We start from the raw sequence: 21,172 nt of genomic DNA, 5'->3' as shown, positions 1-21,172 counted from the left end.
CACAGGAGCTGACTTCAGAGACTGAGCAGATCCCTTGAGTTCCTGTCTGTCTTCAACCTCATTTTGCATCCAGAAAGCATTAAAGTTTAGCAGCAGAACTGAAATATCATCACTCACTCTCTAGGCTTGAGTTCTCTTTAGATTGTTGCTATTGACAGCAAGCCCTGAGACAATGATTATTTTTTATTAGTATTATTATTTTGCAGTACTGCATGCATAATAATAGCTCTCTAGATATAGCAAATAGATACAAACAAATGAATGGAACATTAACTGCCTCATGTCTTTCATTTAAAACAGACTGATTTTAGTCCTTTTGTTCAGAAACAAATTTAACAAGAATTTAGGAGCTCTGTGTTGGGGCTGAAATAAATCAGGTGACTAGCAGAAGAGGGAAGCTTACTATGACTTCAGAGTACAATGAACACAATGATGGGACTTTGTGGAATAAGAAAACTAAGGCTGAATTTAATACAAATGACTCCACTGATATCAAAGGTTCTGTACAAGCTCTAATGATAATTCAATTATATTGGTCATTGGGGAGAAGGTAGATAGAGAACATTTAATGTTTTTTAATTAGCAAAATATTTCATCCTGGCTACCATTTACCTTCTGTGTGAGGGAAGAGAAGTGGTGTCAATGGCAGGTTACAGCTAGCTGTGGCTATGTGGACAGACCTGCATTCTCCTTACACACACACACTAGGGGAAACACTATTCCGTGGTGATGGATACCATTAACAGGAAGATTCTTGTCAAGATTTCTGCATTGTTCTCATGATGCCCCCCCTTTGCATAATGGATGGGATTGCTGGAGCATTTAATTTCTGGTAATAGGACTGAGCTGGGAATAAGCACCTCTCCCACACACCTTAAAATACTGTTTTTCTATCCCGAAGTGAACAGTTCCAGTTTGTTTAGAAAGTTAGGGGTATATTGGATTGGATTAAGAGGCAGCGCAAGTGCCAAGTCCTCTCTTGAACAAGTCAGTTCCTAACCTGAAGAGGCTAACAGGGAAAGCCTGACACCTCAAAGAAAATTCAGCACAAGATACTATCCCAGACCTCCATAAAGATGGTCCCTTTATTCCAACATTATCAGTGCCAAACAAAAAATATTAAACCTGCAGATTCTCATGTTTCAAATAGTAACAAGTAATGGAAAGACTAAGAACTCAAAGCCAAAAAGAGAAATAACAAGACCCAAATCAATTGGTTTCTAAAAATTAATTCCAGGTTAGTCCATCAACTTATGACAGCAGAGCAGCTAATGCACCCTACACTATCTGCAGAGCACAGTTCCACATAAGCTCTCCCAGAAGACAAGGAATAATCAGGCAGATGATTATTGTGACCAAGGTATCTGGAGTAGCTGCACCATTGATTGCACGATGCTTTGGCACATGCAACTGCTGTGCCTTAACCTTGCTAGACCGAGAGCTACATTTTCACCTTCTGGGAAGACACAGTTTGTCATGTTCTTACATATGTGTTAGTGATACCATTTGTTTTGTGACATCAGCAGGAGTGGTACTGATGTAAAAGGTGGAAGGAGGGGCAGCTGGGATGCTGTCATCTGTTCATTATCATTCACCAATGGAAGTGGCCATCTTCACTGCCTTTCAAGGCACACAAACATGCCAGGTACTAGACTACACTAATAGCCAAAGCAAGCCAAATGCATCCTTAGTCAAGATCACCAAAAAGAATGATACATCTAAGTACAGATTTGTTTTCACATCTCATACAATAGAAATCATGCAGAAAATTCAAAAATCCTTTTGACCTCAAGGCACATACTTGAAAATCTTTTAAGTAGAACTCTGAACAGCAGTGCAAGATCTGTCCCTTCTACTCTCCAGAAGGAACTATGAAGTATGAAGACAGAAGGTCTCCTGCCAAAACACTGGCTAGAAAGAAGATACTTGTGGGTTAATGTGGGTGTTGGCAGATCTTCAAGAGACACAAGCCAAGCTGTGCTTCACTTTCACAAGTTAAAGAAGTTGGAATGAAGGGGGGGGGGGGGGGAAGAAAAATATCAGTAGGAATAGGAGAAACCACCTTTAAAAAAAGCCAAAAGGAGTCAGCAGCTGATAAAGAGGGTTGTGATTCTTTGTCAGACCAGAAACTCCCAGCCCCCTTGAGATGATATACTGCAAGGTATCAGGTGCCAGAAGCTGCCTTTTTGTGCCTTTTATAACATACCAGCCCATTTAAGATCAACCCTTTGCCACAGGCTGCCAACGCAGCTCAAAAAAACCCTAAGTAGCAATGCTGTAGCGAATTCTGTGAGCAGGCATGCAAAAGCTTCAGCTGAAAAAAATCTGAGGATTTAAATTAAGTATCTCATACTAGTACAACATAAGGAGTTGCCACAGATTAGCCCATCTGTGATAACTGTCCACACGAGGGCTCCTCATCTTGAAAGGAAATTCATTTTAAATGCCTCTCAACATGAGCAAAGGTAAATACAGGTACCCTTCAGGTAACCTGCTGCAAGCCAAGAGTATGACATTGCCACCGCCTCCCCCACCACCCCTCCCCAGCTCAATGGTGACAGCCTACTGCTCCTCTGGTCTAAACCTCCAATCCAAACTGGGCTGCAAATGTTTTGCTGCAATTGCACTGTCAGCCTCAGGAGAGTTTGTTTCTAAGGCCTCATGCTCAAAAGGCAAAAACATACCACCAGAATTCCCCACTGAGACCAGGGCAATTCCCTATCCATGTTAGCTTTTGTCACAAAGATACAGGAGACTATAAAGGCCTCTGGTTTTGCTTACATCATCCTTCTAAAAACATAAGCTTCTAGGCTACAGGCTTTTGCAGTCCCCAATTATTCCACTCCTTTCTGAGCCCAGACAGCAGCTCTCCAGCTCTAAGAACTTGTACCTCTACAAATAGCAAGGCCATTCCCTGCCAAATTCAAGGTGGTGAACAAAATACATCCCTCTGGCAAAATGTCTCCACACCAATTTGTGTAATTACCTACGTCTCTTAAGAGGGTCTTGTTCTCATATTATAGCTCTGACTCCAAACACTGAAATACAATTAAACCAGATGCATCAGACATGACTTGCTGGCTGGCTCATGTCAAACCACCACAGGTGGTGGCTGAGAGAGATGACTTGCATTCAGAGATGCTGAGAACAAGTAGTACAGTGTATGCATGGAAAGTCACAGCATGGAAAGCTACATTCAGGCAAACTCCTCTATCTGTGGCACACCCTCTAGCAACTGTCTCTGCCCAATGAGTATTAAATTTTGACTAGCAATGTTAATATCTGCCAATTTATCTCCTTCCAAGTCAGTCCAAGTCCTCCTCCAAACTGTTTCACCCGTAACACAGTATTCACCTGTGCATAAACAGGCTTCATTGTTCTTTATCCTGGCTCTTATCCTATTTCTGCCTCTTCTTTACCAGTCAGTGCTTCTACATCACTTAAGTCCAAAATCCCCAATAAAAAAATCCACACACCCTCTCAAAAAGCTCATGCTTTTCTTTTTGAATTAAATCTCAACGTCTGCATCTCAACTTGTAAAATGTTCTTTTCCCTCTGCAGTCTCTTTTTAGCCGATTCTAGGCTAAAGTCACCCTTAAAGCCAATTGTTCTGATTACGTTACCCCAGTCCACAAACCCTGTGTTGTTTCCTCTCTTTTCAATTGCCTGCTTTTTCACTTCTCAGTGCCCTATCCCACAAACTTAGTTTTACAATACCATTACATTAGTTTTCCCTATCAGCAACTTCAATTTGCTGCTCTATTCCCTAGGCTTTCCAGGCAACATCTTAACACAATGTTTTTCCCAGCACTACCCTTCCCTATTTTGCCAAGTGTTCTCTTTCTCCAGTTAGCACCTGCCCCCCCCCCCCAGCAGCAGAGGCTTCCTACCTGCTTAGGACACATCTCTTCCTTCACACCTCTTCTCTGATAGAAAAGGCCTGAGAGACCACAGTCATCTTCTTCAGCTCTGGAAGTCACCTACTCAACATCAGTTTCTTTCCAAATTTACCAACAACCACAGATCAGCTTCTCTACTAGAAAAGCTGTTCTTCAACCAACCACTTACAACTTCACGCAGTCCTATAAAAACCTCTTACCTTTCTATTCTTACACCTCTTATCTCTTCCTCCTCCTTAATCACTTATTTCTTCCACCTGGGAAGACAGAGCCAGCTGGGTCCCCTGCCCTTCAAGAGCTAATTTACACCCTGAGGGATTTTTTCAAGTGTCTTCAAATTACCTTCTTCTGAGTCTCACCACACCCTAAAATCAATGCTCATCACTTTGTGCCTGACTGTATCTTCTTTATTATTATTATTATTTTCCTTTTAGAAGTTAATAATCTAAATCACAAAAAAAAACTTTACTAGGCTGAATTGAGTGATCACATAATCAATGCATTTGTAAACCTCATGTTTCTGCTGCTTCTTGTTGCCTGTTCACACATTTAAGGAACAACCAATTATCTAGTCTACCTCCTGCCTAAGCAAGAGACCATTGTAATCAAGTTATCTGACTCGTACATAAACCAGGCCTTGTAACTTTCTGCAGTGGAGTGGCTGTATCTGCCTCCCAGATAGTGGCTAACTTCGATTGTCTGTACGTTGAGGCAGGAATCGAGTATTTGTCTTTAAACCATTTCAGTGCTCTAAAAGGAACATTGTACAGGATTTGCAATTATTAGGGAGAAGACATCTCTTTGTTCTCCACTAGAACGATGTCAGCGATTAGCACCTTCAGGAAGCTCCTGTTTGGGTGGAAATCCGGTATCTTAGGATCTCAGCTGTCAATCTGCTCAGCAGTGAAAGGGGTCAAAACAGTAAAAAACAGCTATTTGCGTTTTCAGATGTTCCTCTTGCAATTTCTTCTCCCCTTGAACTTGACTACTTAAGAAATGGCTGACCTGCCACACTTCTGACCTTCCACAGAGCTATCCTTAGTAAAGCTGAGACTGTTTCAGCAACAAAAGGAATATTTGATATTCAAGTTGCCTTCACCTTAACTTTACAGCATCCAATAAGAATCATTTTACAGAAACCAAAAATTTCTGAGATTCATTTAAAAACAACTTTCCCAGCTGCATTCCCTATCTGAATGTGCCAGAAGCCACAATTTCTATTCTGTGAGAGATTTAGACAGGCTGGTATTTGGTTTCTGTCCCAAGAAGGAAAGGCAAGACCGTGAAATTTCTCATGAAAATGAGAATCAGTAAATGTTTTTCAGCTGATAATCCATAGCACCAAAGTATTTCCTTTTGATGATGTCAGAACATTAAACTTTAATTAAAGCATGTGGTTTAAGAGGTTTGAGATACAGTTCCTGCCACTCCAGGGGTATCAGTGATAAAATCCCCACAAGTACTGGCTCAGAAAGGAAAACACAGTGTTGCCTTTGAGACTACCACCTACTTGCCTTCCTGCAGTGGCCTCACTGCCCAAAAAAATTGTTACCTTCAGCAAAATCCTTTGATGGCATCTACCATGTGACTAAGGAGACACAGCAAAGAGAAGTCAACTAGAAACAAAATCTCTCCAGGAGGGATTAAGAATACAGCTTGTTCATAGGTCCCATTCCCAGAATGGATGGTGGAAGAGGACGGAGAAGTGAACTTTTACACCTTCCGGGAATGAGATGAAGTATTATATAATATCCCATATACTCCACATATTCTTATATAACCAGTATAAAAGATGTGTCCATGATATGTCATTAATATTGTCATAATCTTGGTGCCAAACCAAAAGTCAACTGGGAATGTTTCTTACTACAGTTTTTGACACTATCAGAAGGCAGACAATTTTGGTTGATATTTTAGTGTAGCAAATGTCACTGAAAATTACATACCCACAAAAAATGTTCTGATTTTGACTAAACTGTATTTGCTTATGAAAATTTCTTCTGACAACTTTCTTTCCCCAAATGGCTCTATCACTCGTGTTTAATGATTTATGTATCTCAGTGGTGTTTTCAATTTATTGACATCGTATGTCCTCTGTAAACTCAACACAGAAGGTGAATATTTAAAACTGTATGTCATCTATCTTCTTTTGTCCTTATTGCAATACTGCATTCACTTCCCATACTTCATTATACCATGTATTTGTGCCATGAAGTATTTTCATCTCCTAGCAGCTGCTACTGCATAACATATTTCTGGATCATCTGAGTAGCTTGTTAGAAGGACAAATTTACTAATGGGTTAAAGATTAATTCATATTGTATCATCCAAGTTCAGATGTCAACCACACAATTCCATATATTTGAGCAGGAGCACCAAATTACAGACATCTTTCCTTCTCTCTGAACTCTCTCCAGCAAAGATCTCCATCTGATTAATAATACAGTATGTCCTTATTTAAACAAAATGCTCTCTATATAGAGGATTAAGTACAGGTTTCCTGAGTAACATTTCATAACGAGATGCTGATTCCTTTGTACTATATTCTTTGTTCCTCATAAAATTTCTCAAGGTATTTCTTTGCTCTACTTGCTCATAAAGGTTTGTTTCTCACCCAAATTCACCTTGTCAAACACAAGACTTCTCAGAAATTACTCTTTCTGCCTGGTCTTGCAATACCTCAGTCTTAGAAAGGAAGAGAGATGGATGCTCCTTCTGCTTGCCACAAAGCAGTTCTTGGCTTCATCTAAATGAATCCTGATTTACATGAGTGGAAAAGGAGTGCAGACACAGACTCAACATTTCTCCTCAACCATCTCATTCTGAGATGGTGCCAGACACAATGGATAGAGCAAGGCAGGTGATGAAATCTTCTCTTTGTGTGTGCATGTTTCTTTCTCTTCCAGTCTGACAGAAACACCAGTGATTTCTTAATTGGTTTTGGAAGGATCTTTGTAAAGTGCTTTGGGGGTTGTTTTTTTACTTCCCTGTAAAGCCATCACTCAGATACCTCACCAATAAGCCTGCCTTAAGAACTTGAATAACACTGAAGAAAATTGGTGCTGCTGTACTAAGTACAGATACTGACAGCAATTTTAAAAGGACATGAGCAGCCATCAAAGCATAGGCAGATAATCCAATGAACAAATATTTCCTGGAAATACCTACTACATTTTATATCACTTTAAAAGTTCAAAGAAACATCAGAATATCTTTGTTTAACTCTGCTTTAAGAGAGAGGTGATGTTTACCTGCATTGAAGCTATACCTCACCCCCACTGTTCTTTGTGGTGAAAATACAGATCTGGTGAACCTGCTAAAATGGGGCTATTTCTGTGAGAAGGGCTGAAAGGGACCAGCACCCAAACAGGACAGGAGAACAGCAGAAATCTATTCTAACTTGGGATAAAACTAAAAGTGGAGATTGAGAAGCAAGTGGGAAGCACCAGGAATATGTATTTCCTCCCTCCAAATCCACATACAGATCAGAAAAACCATCAGTATGAATATGGTATTTGCTCCATTGGATCTCGTGTGTATCTATATTTTGCATGCATGGGAAAATCATGAAGACAAGCTTTAACACTGTAACGAGTCCTAGACAGTGCCAGTACTTAAGTCCCCTAAAGCCTGTTACACTTAAGAACAAGAAAAAACATTGGAAAGGATGTAAACCTAATATTTCTGGGCTTCAGACAAATGGTGGCAAAACCGACCCGCATCTCTGTAGTGTGAGGATGCTGAATTTTGCCAGACCTCGGCTGTGATCCTGTCCAACAGCTCCTCAGTTACCCAAGTAGTCTACTGCAATCCCAGCTCCTGGCCTACGTCTGAGCTGCGTTACAGGGAATTAAGTCAAAGGAAGCTGAAGAAAAAGGGAAAAAACAGGCTTTCTACAAAAGTTTTTCAGCAAGTTTTTGACAGTGTAGGAGGGAAGAGACTACAGGAACCTGTGTCTTAAGGAAACTTTAATAACAAAATCCAGAGCCTCAATCCCATCATTGCAGAACTGGCCTGTTCCAAGCACTGAATATTAAAAAAAAAAAAAAAAAAAAAAAAGAGTAAGAAAAGATAGCTTTAATTCTCACTGTTTATGTATGAGTGGGGCTTTCTTAAGATTTCTCAACTAGTAGTGATGCACTTCTTAGTGTCCTGGTTTACCGAGTCTTTAAGGCGCATCTGGTCTTGTTTTCAAATTTGTTCTGCAAGGAAAACATTTGGTGTCACCTGGATTTGGAAGGAGGGTTAACAGGGCAGGAGTTTCTCAGCTGATACTGGAAGGAAGATGTGATGCACAATCCCCTAAATTAGGCACTGTGGCCATACAGCCACATGCTTTCCCTATCAAGCCTGAGTCCACTTTGCATCCTTGTGCCTATACTGGTCTTGTCCACCGTGAAGACAGGAGAAGTGGCAGATTGGACCCAGCAGGACCACCACCTTCACCCTGAAGCTTCAACGTGTTCCTCTGTGCAGAGGGTATTCCTGCTGGCAGCCAGCGAGGGGCTGCTGGCTGTGCAGCCACCCCTTGCTAACACCTGCATCATCCCATTTAACTGCTGCCTTGGCCTGCCAGAGTAGCTGATATGTTTGACAGCATCAATGCAAGCTGAATAGCCTTGTGGGCTGGCCTGCTCATCATGACAATTATTAGGGTTATGCTCACCTTTCATTAATAAAGAAACACATGCCTTCCCTAGCCCTTCTGCATCAAGGGAAGACATCAGCACTCACACACCTACACACACAGGTGTGTATGGCACTTTGTTCATGTGTTTATTGTTTTTCAGGTTTTTTAGGAATCACACTCCAAATGTGTTGCTGTCTCAGCTGTCACTGCTTGTCACATTACAATAATGATAGCTGCTTTCAGAAGCCAGTTCAGGTTGTTTAATCATCGCTTCCCTCCAAGCTGTCCATCACAGGGTGGTCGCCAAGCAACAGCATCAACAGACAGGGCCGTGGGTGACTGGTGAGGAGGAGGAGGGGGATGGAGCATGGAGCACACCAGGGTTTACAGGGAGGAGGAACTCATGTTCCCATGGGAGAGGGAGGCACGGGAGCTGATGAGTCTACCTGATGGGATCCCAGCCTGCAGCATGATGAAAATAACAGGAATTTCAGCGATTGCAGAACCCAGTGTTTTGGTGGCAGAAGATGAGATGGCAGGACCCTGGCCCATGGCACAGTAATGTAGAGCTGGGTTCCTTGCTCCAGCTCACACAAGTGTCCATGGTCCAGCTCCCTCCATCTCAGGTGGGATGCTGTCATGCCCAGCTCACAGCCATGGCTGTGAATCAACCACATTTATCCCTTTAACAGCTTTAAAATTAGTTGTTTGTGAGCGGATGAGGAGTTTCTGAAGAAAAAAGAAACACCACATGTCAATGTATAAAAGTTTTAAATAAAATGGAAGGCAGCACTGAACTTGGAGCTTTTCATCCAAAAGATGAGCTGGAGAATGTTTTGGTTTGATTTGTTTCATTTTGTTTTCCAGGAGATACACAATTAAACGGTCATTTATCATTTAAACAAACAGATGCAGATCTGTATCAAAGCATCTTTGGGCTACAGTAGCCTAAATAGTTACTACTAAATTTCAGCAGCTCTTCTGTAGAGATGCTAGGTCACTGGATTCAGGCTAAATACAGATCTATATAGTCCAGTTCTATATTATTCTTATCTCTAGCCCAGTCTCTGTCCCCCTTAGCATACTGAGGAGAGTGTGGAAATACACACACACAAACGAAGTGGAGGTGTTGTGCAGTCCCTTTCCATGGTACAATCCTCAGCTGGAATACCATCTCAGGAAATAATTATCCTCAAAACCCCTCTAACTAGTGACATTTCACCACAGATTTATGCATTTTGGTATTAAGTTTAATGCTTCTGCTATTTCGCTGGCGTGTCTTTTATTTACCTGTTTATCCTTTCCTATTTAAAAAAAAAAATCTATAAGATCTATCTTTGATTTGCAGATAACCATTTCCAAAATTTAATTTTGTTTCCAGTAATGATTAATTTAAAGCTTTTATCTTTTGTCTACAGAAATGTATTTTTTTTCTTGGAAATCTAAACTGAAACTCAATGGAAAGCAAATTAATTTTCCATATCATATTCTTTGGCATATAGAGCTTGATTCTCTCCATAAGAATAAGTTTTATACCAGAAAAATATATTTACACTTACATGTAAGCAAATTATTTAAAAAATAAGGTCCTCTAATATTCATTTGAAAATTCAGTGGAATTCACTTCTTCTAGGTCTCTTTTCAGAGAATATTCAGTGAAAGGTACTGGCAGCATTCTTGGCCAAGGCAGGGAACATTAAGTTTTTTCTAAAGGTTTATACTGACCTGGTCACACACACAGAAAGGAAGAATATGACCTCTTTCATCTGCTGAAAATACGCTTTGGATTTAAAATAAAAATACTCCATGAAAAGCCTATTCCAGATTATTGTATGGGTTCCATTCCTACATTACTGAGGAATTTCCCACTGATTTCTGAATCAGGAGCTTTATGATTGCTTCACCTCCCCCCTCAAATAAAGTGCACCTGAAAAAATCACATATTGAGCAGGGACAATTTATGAAGAGAAAAACAAGCCTACATTTGTTATATAAAATATTTCCCTTGAAGTATTTTCTCAACCTTCAATGTAGTGGGGGAGGTGAGAATGAGGGAGGAAGAGAAACATTTGGGGAAAGACACGAGAAACATTTGGGGAAAGACATGGGATGTCTCTTTTGGGTAATCTAAATAGCCTGAGATTTTCTAAAGAGCCTTTCACTTCCTCCTGAAGACTTGCATGAAAATGATCTGCAAGAGCTCAAGGCACTGCTGTCCTTAAATAATCACCAGCAGAGATGATATAAAACCTAATACAAGTAGGATGTGAGCACTGACACTGAGTTGGGGCCTGGTGTTATAAGGCATCAAGACCTTCCCATGTGTTGCTGAACACTCCTCACCCCACAAAAAAAAAAAAAAAAAACAGCCCTTCCATGCTTTGGGAACTTTTTTCCTTTAAATGCCAACTGCAAATCATCCCCTTCCATCTCTTCTCTTTCATCTCGTGACTTAACATGTTTGTGCAAAGCATGAAAGACTCTGCAAATGGGCTCTTAGGTTCCAAGAAGCAGCCAAAAGTGATACGCAGGGCATGGGGGACATACTCCTGGTGGCAGCCTAAAAACTGCCTTGAAGAATGAATTTCAGACACCTTCTCTAAACACCAGCCGTATGTTTATGTACTAGATACACTCCAGCATTTTTGCCAGCTCAGACAGTCCAAGAGTATCTTCCCTACCTTGCTGCTTCTACATTAGGTAATGCAGTACTATGGGGAGAAAAAGGCTTGCTTTGATTTGCTACTTTATGTATACTTTGTGGTGTGTTCATCCCACCCTGAGGTTCCTCAGCCACACTTCCTAGGAGCACAGTGTGGCTCATTCCCTTTATCCTGCCTGAGCGACTTGCTTGAGGTGGGCTTTGTCTCATCTGAGCTATCTCTGAGTTCTCCCTCCAATAAAAGAGAGATCACAAGATCGGTGACTCCCTTCATCTTCCCGCCCCTGCAGAAGCAGTTCTGCCCCTAACCATAGCACAGGGAGAGAGCACTGGAGGCCCTGCCCCAGCACAGGCTTATCACGGTGGGGATACTTGGCGCTGACATCCCTGCACAGCAGCAGAAATAGGTCCAAATTCCCACCTTCTTCCCCCATGCTGCCTAAATCTCCATCTCTTTCCTCAGCCTTCTCCTCCCTGCTCACCCCATGTCGGGGGCACCTCAGCACAGCCTGCCCTGAGCATGTCCCTGGCATGGCAGCACATGGGGGAGAAGTTCAGAGGCAGCTTTGAGTCCCCGTGAGCTATCAGGGTAAAACATCACTCCTCTATTTAGGGACATGATAAGAAGTTAGATTAAGTTCTTGGAGACCCTCTAAAAAAAGGAATTGCAGTTTAGGACATATCTCAAAATATCCTGTTCCTTCTCAAAGTACTTTCCTTTTATGTTCCCCAAGGAGAGAAATTACAGTACCGAGTAAAAGTGTTATTGTGTTACCAGCACTGAGAATTAGGGATCTTATGCTAATTGTTGTTTGATTTAAAAGACAGCCAAAAAATTGCAAGTGGCACAAAAATAATTTTACTGCATCAACTTTTATATGCATTTAAAATTAAAAAATAATTAGTCTATCACCCAATGCTGCCATTTGAATTGGAATCAAGGCCCATTTTCATTTAACATAGAAATGTCAATTAGAGCTGCGGGAGTCATTGATTTTTTGGTTTGCTGGCCAGATATAAAGAAAAAAAAAAAAAAGAGAGAAAAGAAGTGCCTTGTGTCAGTCTGATTTTTTTTCTCCTCCTATAAAATGAAAACCTGAATGTAGCTTTGGTTCTGGATGGACAGGATCCAGTACACACAGTTTTTATGATAATATCAGTTTCCCAAATACAGGCGAATATAGTTTGAGATGTTCTTCCAGGTCTGGGCATCAAGTAGCATGCAGGACCCACAGGATGCCCTTGTCCTGTGAAGCAGCACCTAGAGGCAATACCATCTCAGATGTCACTAGATGACTCTGTGTGGGACACTGAGTCAAGATTTTTGCATCACTGAATCATTTTTAAATCTAGAATAAAAGAATTGGAAATCCATTCAAAAAATGCTGCCTTGAAACAAAACAATGAAAAAGATGTTACATTTAAACTTTCACAATTTTGGCTTGTTTGGGCCTGTTTCTCAGGAGCCTTGGGATCAAAAGGAAATCAGTGTGAACCTATGAAATACTCTGGCCAAGATACAACAGCATTTTCCAGAAGAAGAGGTCTTTGATGAGGCAGTTTCACTCGCTTCGCTGGAGCTCTGCACAACATGAGGGCTGTACTCAGTCTGGCGTAGTAAGAAAGGCCCAAAGGACACAAGATTGTCCAAGGCCAACATTAATCTTGCAGCCCTTCAAATGTAAAGCCATATTACAACTGAATTAGTCAGAATGGTCTCTAACCTCTCCAGAATGAATTGAGGACTTCTGACCTCCTTGCTTCCCCCTCTGGACAGACCTCATCATGATTGCCAGGTGAGGGAAATACAAAAGTCTTAATTAAAGTCAGGAGGAAAGGGAGAAAAACCTTTTCTATTATAAAGTACAGTATTAAGAAGATTGAAAACTATAACCCTATTGCTTTATACAGTTTATAGCCTCCCAATACTGCATGAATGCCAGTTGCAACTGTCAGAGCTCTTCCATTATTCTCCTTAATCTCCCTTCATGATGGGATTTGCGTATCCCACCTGTCAGTCCAGGTGGAAGCTCCTCACCGTCTCCCAAACCCTTTTACAGATTCACACAACCGCAGACCTTTCTTCTAGTCCTCATGAATTCTCTTTCACGGACTGCTTTCTCTTAGTGCATGGCTATTCTTATTAACAATTTCACATGTATCCTGTTTCATATTCTGTGTATGAAAAGCCTACATTTTATCCAGTCATGAAATATATCTAGAGATGGACTGCAACACAGAAGACAGACTACGGCTACTGACTTATTTTTGCCAAATTACACACACACAAAACCAAAAAACCTCAAAATCGTCTGGTTAAAGAAATAAAGTCCTACTCAAAGTTGAAGGAAATTTTCAGTTTTCTGATGTTTTCTCTCACTGAAGGCTTGTTTTTAAAGGAGGGTTCATATCTAGAATGGGTGTGAAGCATTTTATGATCTACACAGAGGTAGATCTAGTTCAGAAGACCAAAATTTGAAACGAGGGACTTTTAGCAATACTTTATTTTGACTTGATTTTTTTTTCTGGTTTAAATCCCCATTTTTGTTTCCTCACTTTTTATACAGTCCTTCCTAAATATATCCTCATTAGCTCTAGCAAGAGATCATCCTAAAACAGTCTCAGCGTCTGGTACATTATACTATTAATACTATTATATATTGTTGTAATATGTAACAAATACATACTGCGCCTCACTGAAGTATTTTAATGCAGGCATCCTCCTGAGATGAATCTTTTTTGGGACCTGTTTCCTGCATCCTAGGAACCAATTTAAATGCAAAGCAACTGACAGTGGGGTCATTCCTCACTGTGGGTCTCACTGCGCATCTGGCTCTGGGCTCCACATCCATATTCATTTCCTTAACACTCCTCCTTTATAATAACGCAATTGCCAAGGGAAAATGGGCTATTGAAGTGTCATACAAGATAATGCTGGTCACACCTGGGATGATGTTGGCAGATTCTTCATCCTGGTAGTTTTACATTGGAGCCACAGCTCTGACAGCAAGGGAAGGACAGAGGGTACCAACTACAGTCTGTCGCATGAACACACCATCTGAGCAAAGAAGTCTCAGAGTGAGATGTGAAAAGTGACATTTTGATTGCGATTCCCCCTTCTGGTCTGAACAGAACAACATGGGCAATCTCAGATACTTCTGACATGCCTTTACTGTCTCACTGGTAAAAGAGAACACATTCGTTATCATCTGCATGGGATTGTGTTCATTAAAAGCAAAAATCTGATTCAAATTCAAGCTCTCAGGAACCTGACTCCTAGAAACTCACAGTTCACTTTCCACAACCTGTCTTACAAGCAGATACAGAAAGAACAGTGCTTGCTTGATTTAGCAGACCGGAGGCTGAACAGGAATATGATCACTGCCTGTAAAATAATTCAAGGGGGCGTTAAGTTCCAGGGAGGGAAAATAACTTTAATTAAAAGGCACATGCACAAACAAAAAAAAAAAAAAAAAGAAATCTAAATTGCCCAATGGCAATGTTAGAACAGAAATCAGACAGAAGTTTCCAACAGCCAGAAGAATAAGGCTTGGAACAGCTATCCAAAAAGGAAGAAGGCAATAGGAGGGTGGACTGGAAGAAACCCAACTATTTTTAAGATGCAGTTTGATCAGTTTATGGCTGTTGGGTGCAGTACTTTCTGCACCTCTGTGCTGTTCTTGGAGTTCCTAAATTATAAAGTAGGTTTGAAGCTTCACCTGAAAATCCAACAAGAGGTTATTCACAATTACTTTGTCCAGGAGGAAATACAGTACATTGGAAATATATAGATGCATTGTTATTCTGCCTTACCTGTGCCTAGTTTGTTCTACCAATAACATCAAGTAAGATCTTGCAAGTAATACCTTCTTCTATAGTCTCATCTTGCCTAAAAGCTCTCCCATAAGAGACCCAAGTTTTCCCCTGTTGTCTAGTGTAATCACCTGACAATAGCAATTATGACCTTGCAGGCTTCATCCTGTACTGGAACCATCACTTATATTGTTTCTTTACTGTGGATGGAATATAAAACCTGTCTGGCCATGGTTGTTTTGCATCTGGTCCAGACTCCATCTTCAGCAGTCTGTTGAGGATCTTCTGTTGTGGAGGACCTATGAGAAGCTCAGCTCTGTCTTTCCAGCCATGTAAATCATGTTAGTTTTAACCAGCTGTTTAAAGGTATCATGACCATGTAAAAGCCAATACTCAGGTGTACAGCAGGGCACATGTAAAATCTTTGACGGACACTTTGAGATCTACACCAACATCCAGCCCAGGAGAGCACTCTGACCAGTTCAAGGCAACAGTAAACAGCCTTAAGTGAATGCGAAAACCATGCTGCTTTCTTTCACAGCACAACATTATAGCACAAGCTATAGCATCAAGGGTTTGCTCAGACTCCCTTACCTTCTGACCTCCTTCAATTTTTTTGCTCTTTGTCCAGGGTACTTTCAAATGAACAAGCAAAGCACTGATCTCACTCCAAGCCATCCTAGAACAGAAGCAGTCTTGGTTTCTTGTAAGCTCTGAGAACCATCCATATCCCAAAAGCTTGTAATGGACATCTCCAAGATACTTGCTTCTCTCCATTAAAACCAAGTCTCTCTTTTAGCTCCACAAACAAATCTCTGCTAGCTGTTTCCTCCTAGTCTATAGTATAGCATTAAGGGAGCTATGGAGACTCCAAATCTACAGTGTTTCAGCACAACCACAGCAGGAAGCACGTTTAATATCTCTGTGAGCTAGGAAACCTGCCAACTTCCACACTGATGATGAAATTTCTCAGCGTTGCAAAAAGGCAGGAGATCTCATTTGTGTGTCCTATAACAGAGATTTGAGAAAGATCTTATCTCACAGGATCTTTTACTCCAGTTTCCACAGAGGCCAGTGGAAAGACTCTCAGAAAGTATCGACGCAGGTCAATTAAGCAATACCAGGACCCATTCACAGACTCAATAGTCTATGCTTTTATTATATTGTCAAAATGGTTCCAGCCAGGGTGCTGGCACAGGACAGTTAACACCTTCCTGGATCATTCCCAAGTAGTCTGGGACTTACTACAAGCCAAAGACCATTTCCAGAACCCGATTTAGCTGCAGCCACTCTTCTCTCTTTTTTCAGACTGAAAGAGCTGAGGATGTGGAGATGCCAGACAGCCTTGTGTAGCCTTGCTCACTTCTACTGGAGTCAGAGAAGGCCTGAGGCTCACCTTTATTTTAATACAACACTGGATATACTCCCAGTTTCATCCTCATCAGTCATCTGACACTCCAGGCTCCCTACACCTATGCTCTCCTCTGGGGAGCTCCTGTTGAGTTCATCAGTGAGAAAGCCAAGGTAGACAGGAGGGATTAGTGCACATGTGAAGCGTGTCCCTACAGATGCGAGCTGAGCACACTCCAAACGTCTGGATACAGATATTGTGCTGGAGGGTAAGGTGTCCAGAGAGTACCTAAAGTCATTGATGGGCCAAAATAATCCCTGATGTAAGGCAATTTATGTCAGTGGAGTTATACCTGGATGACTTGGAGCATTATTTGTTATTCTTATTGTACCTGTGGGCAAGCTTACAGAGAGTTCATCCTCAGAGCAGAATGCCATCAGTTAGATGGTACACACGCTTAACATGAACTCACAGCCAAGCCTGAAAGAAGCTGCAAACACCGAGAACAATCCCTTACAGAAATCGGGTGTCTTTTCAGGGGTCCCTTCTTCTCCATCAGAAGCATTGCAATTATAACCAAACCACTACCAAAATAAGGATACTGGGAACCACATCGAGGCTGTCAGAATCAAGTACATTGCAATAAAAAACTTGGTGGTGACAGCGCCTTAATTTTTCATCTTTTCCATCTAAAAGGTTCTCAAACGTTTTGAGGTTTGGATTTTTCCTGTACTCACACAGATGCTGCAAACTATGACCATCCTCATAGTGCCCCTGTGCGTGGGTGAAAGGCAAAAGCTGTTTGACAGCAGCACTTACAGAGTGCATAAGAACAAAAATGTGAAGAGGTATGTTGCATCCCTCTGCCACGGCAGGGAAACGCAGGCTGGAAGCCGGCAGCTACCACTGCTGTGGTGCAGCCAGGGCACCGGGGTTACGCCACGTCCTTCGCAAGCAGCACGATGGGATCCTCTGCAACCCCCATGCAGGCAGAACTACATACGTTGTACTTTAAAGGAAGCATTTCACCCCAATCCTCTCCCACTCCCAGCTCCTTCACAGATGGGTGCCCAAAACCCCCACACAGAGGCACCGGGTCAGTGCTGCTTTGGGCTACCCACTGAACACGCACCATTGCTTCAGCTGAGCCTGGACAAGCCTGTCATGCATCCAAACCCTGCCGGGGTCCAGCTTCATTTAGTGGTGTGAGAGGGATGCAATTGCAGCACAAGATAGCACAGCACTGTGAGAGTCCCGAGCAGAAGGGTGGGAGCATAATCTTCCCGTACGCAATGCAACCCGCAACTCTTTGGGAAGGACAGTGGCAAAACATTTCCCCACAGCTCCCTGAAAACATTTTTACACCAAGACACTAAGTAAATCAGTCCCTGGCAAGGGGCCTGGTAGTCCACACTACCACAGTGGGCAGAAACATATATACATGTATATGTATACCTAAGCACATGTATAAATAAAACACATATATAATAATAACATATCTGTCTTGATAAATGTACAGATGAAGCAAATAATTACAGTGATAGACCAGGAAAACTGATGCCTGCTGGATGACTTTATATATCAGAAGTTTTTTCCTTAGCAAATAGTTCACTTTAAACCAGCGTCAGCCTCAATTCAATTTGTATGAACAGACCTGCATTCCTACAAGGCAGCTTCTGTTCGCATAACTACGTAACAGACAGGCTAGCTGAATTGTGAGGAAAGGGGAAAGTCCTTCAAAATGGAGATGACAAGTAATCCCCTGTCAATTAATTGATTCAAAAGCTCCTGATGAGACCATAAAACTGTGTCCCAATTAACTAGGGCTGAACCCCACAGTGAGGTGCTTATGACATCCACTGTAATTCTAAATCAGGTGGCTATGATATACCTCAATACAATCTACACCAAAATGAATTCATAATGTTTAGATCATTCTTTCAAAATGCTCCTAGTACTGCCAGCTGAAAGGGAGGCCAAGGATTTCTGCCAAGCAGCCAGAAACCTTCTGGCATTACAGCTGCAGACACCTTAGAGAAGAGCCCGAGTCTCTCCTTCTCCTGGGAAGTTATACGGGCAACGACCACGTAGTGCTGGCATCCCCTTCTCTCTTATTAGCATTCTGCTTGCTGTCTCTAAGAGGCAAAGTGACAAAGTTGGAGCATTCAGACAGATCCCCCCACTTCTGCTAGCGCACAAGCAATCAGTGGCGGGCAGAAAAGCACGCCAGGCCACTCTGCCTTCCGCAGGCCCCAGACTTCTGCCTCCAGGTTACCTCTGCAGCAGAGGCTGGAGGGATACAGGGCTCAAGTTAACTTGGTAACTTTGATGCCATGACTTTTACTCCAGCCTGGAAACCAGTCACCTACTTCTCTTACTGGTTTTGTTCTGCTTTGCTCATGGTGGGACTGTTCTGCTACTATTCATAAGAAAGGTCCAGGTTACGGGGAAGAGGCAAGAACTCTCTCATTTTAACACCTTAGTGACTAGAGGCAAAAAGCAGTTTTATCGCCTTCACAGAGGCACCTCATAAATGAAGTCCCAGCATCTCCCCATCAGCAGGGCCTGGGGATGAGCCCTTGGGCTGACGTGGGGTGCCAGGGCAGGGAGGAGGAGGAGCAGCAGCACCAGAGGGGCTTTCCCAGGCCCAGCTTGCAGCCTGAGCACCCCAGGCTCCCTCCAGGGGCTACCCTGGGGGGAAAGCAGGGTATAAGGATGGCTCTCCTAAAGACTGACCTTTCCCCTCCTGACATGGGCAGTGGTTTATCCCTCACAGCCTCCTGGGTGAGGGAGAAGGGGGCCGGAGGGGGTTGTGCGCAGCAAGCGGGCAGCGGAAAGTTTTTTTTTTTTTTTTGTGCTCCAGGAAGAATGGCCCCTTTGAAGCACTTCTGCCCCACTGCACACTGCTAAGCGAAGCCAATCCTCGGCGCCCGGAGGCGCAAAATCCCCCCCTCGAAGAAGAAGAAAAACCCAGCACCCCCACCCCCTAAAAAAAAAAAAAAAAAGAAGGGGAGACAAAAAAAAAAAAAAAAAAAAAAAAAAAAGAAGTGGGGCGGGGGAGGAAGGAAAACAAGGACAAAGGCAAACCCGGCGCCCGCACCCGGCCGGGCCCCCGCGGCGGCGGTACTCACGCTGCTGTTGTGCCCGGACCAGTGCACCATGGCTTGGTTGTGCGCCGAGTCGCCGGCGAGGGCGAAGGTGGTGCTGCCCAGCCGCAGCTCCTCCAGCCCGAAGCGGGCGGCGCCGGCGTCCCCCGGCTCCCGCCCCGCGGCACCGCCCGGCCCCGCGGCGCCCCGCGGGCTGCGGCCCCGCCGCCGCCGGCCCGACCCCGGCCGGCCCCGGGGACGGTGGTCCTCGTCAGGAGCGGGCGGCGCCGCCGGGGGCCGGCTCGCCCCGGCCACTTTCTCGGACTCCCTCGGCAACCGCCGGGTCTCCCAGCCGCTGAATTTCGTCCCCGCGGGAGCTGGGGCGAGGGGCGCTTGCAGCCCGGCATCCTCCGCCTCCGTCCCGGCCCCTTGCCCTCTCTCACCTCCCTTCTCCCCGGGGAGCCTCCTCTGCTCCTTTTCTCCTCTGTCGGTCTTCAAATGCATTAATAATCCTTGCTGCGGGTGTTGCTGCTGCGGCTTCACCTGGGAATGGCAGGATCTGCAAGTTATTTCTGCACCGGTAAAGCCAAAAGTGAAGAGGAAAAGCCATGTCCAGTACAGGAGAGCAACGTGCCAGGCTGGGTACCAGCCAGCAACTTTTTCCATCGCTGCTGACTGCTGATGAGTGCGAGGGAGAAAGAGCAGGAGCGAGCAAGCAGGGTGCTGCCGATTTACCAGCCGCGAGGTCAACACAGCGAGAACTCCATAAAGTTTCAGACTCGGTTGTATTAGATGCAGCCGGGGGTAGGGGAGATTGCTTTCTTTCCCCCCCCCCCCCCTTGTTTTCTTTTCCTTCTTTTGCACTTTTTCCTTTTTTTTTTTTTTTTTTTTCCCTCTTTCCCAGCCCCCCTCTTTCCTTTTTTTTTTTTTTTTTTTTTTTTTTTTAACTTCCCCCCCCACAAGACTGGCGTTACTGATCAGGCTTTTGATGGAAGGCAAAGCCACAACCACACGGGGGAGGAGCTGAATTGAAATCAGAGAGAGAGAGGGAGAGAGAGAGGAGCAAACCCCGGCTGGTGATTCCTCCCGGCTGCCTCTCTGGAAGTCGCAGCTCGCTCCTCTCCCGCTCGCTCTCTCTCTGCTCGCCCTCACTTCGCCGCTTCTGCATCACACCCCTCCCGCGGCCGCCCCGCCAGGACGCCCCGCGTGTTTCGTGAGCGATTGGTTTACTCACTCCCCCTCTCTTTCACACCCCCCCCCCCCACACACACACTCCAAGAAGGACTTACCCCAACTTTTAAACTCAAATCATCTGATCCCTTCCTCCCCTGCGCTTTCCTTCAGTTCAAACCCCTAAAACCTGAGCCCCAACATACTAAAACCACCACACGTGGACTGGAAGCAAATGTGCAAAGTGAAGGAGCAATATATACGTATAAGCATACGCATGTGTGCGCATAGCCTTTCCAGAGGAAATATTTTGACTAACTGGCCTTAAATGTCTGAGCAGGCTCTGAAATACCTCTTTCTCTCCCCCTGTGACTGATGTAAATGCACTGGAGTTGCTGGGAATAGGCACCTGTGCTTGATTTCACAGAGGAAAAGTCACATTTCTACCCCTCTGTTTCCTCCTCCGCCTTTCCTTCGCTGTACCGTCATCTACAGTAGCTGCTGATGTTTAGATAAATCACTCAGGCATGGCAGAGATGTACTCACATAAATGCTGATGGA

At 43.5% G+C, this 21,172-nt stretch overlaps 1 protein-coding gene across 4 annotated transcripts in view; it reads right to left on the bottom strand.

The window, feature by feature from the left end:
* SORCS1 (sortilin related VPS10 domain containing receptor 1) overlaps nt 1-20,589 on the bottom strand; it is a 305,446-nt gene extending 284,857 nt beyond the window's left edge. For all 4 annotated transcript variants that reach the window (XM_032988691.2, XM_042790410.1, XM_042790397.1 and 1 more), the window contains exon 1: nt 19,487-20,589. In XM_032988691.2, coding sequence (XP_032844582.2) covers nt 19,487-20,107 — 621 coding nt within the window. In that variant the 5' untranslated portion in view covers nt 20,108-20,589. The remainder of the gene's footprint in view (nt 1-19,486) is intronic.
* Nucleotides 20,590-21,172: the final 583 nt, after the last annotated feature.

Source organism: Tyto alba, unplaced genomic scaffold (assembly GCF_018691265.1).
Source record: "Tyto alba isolate M040663 unplaced genomic scaffold, T.alba_DEE_v4.0 Super-Scaffold_1, whole genome shotgun sequence".
NCBI lineage: Eukaryota > Metazoa > Chordata > Aves > Strigiformes > Tytonidae > Tyto > Tyto alba.
Note: the sequence above shows the minus strand (reverse complement) of the source record. Positions and strands in the feature narration are given on the sequence as shown.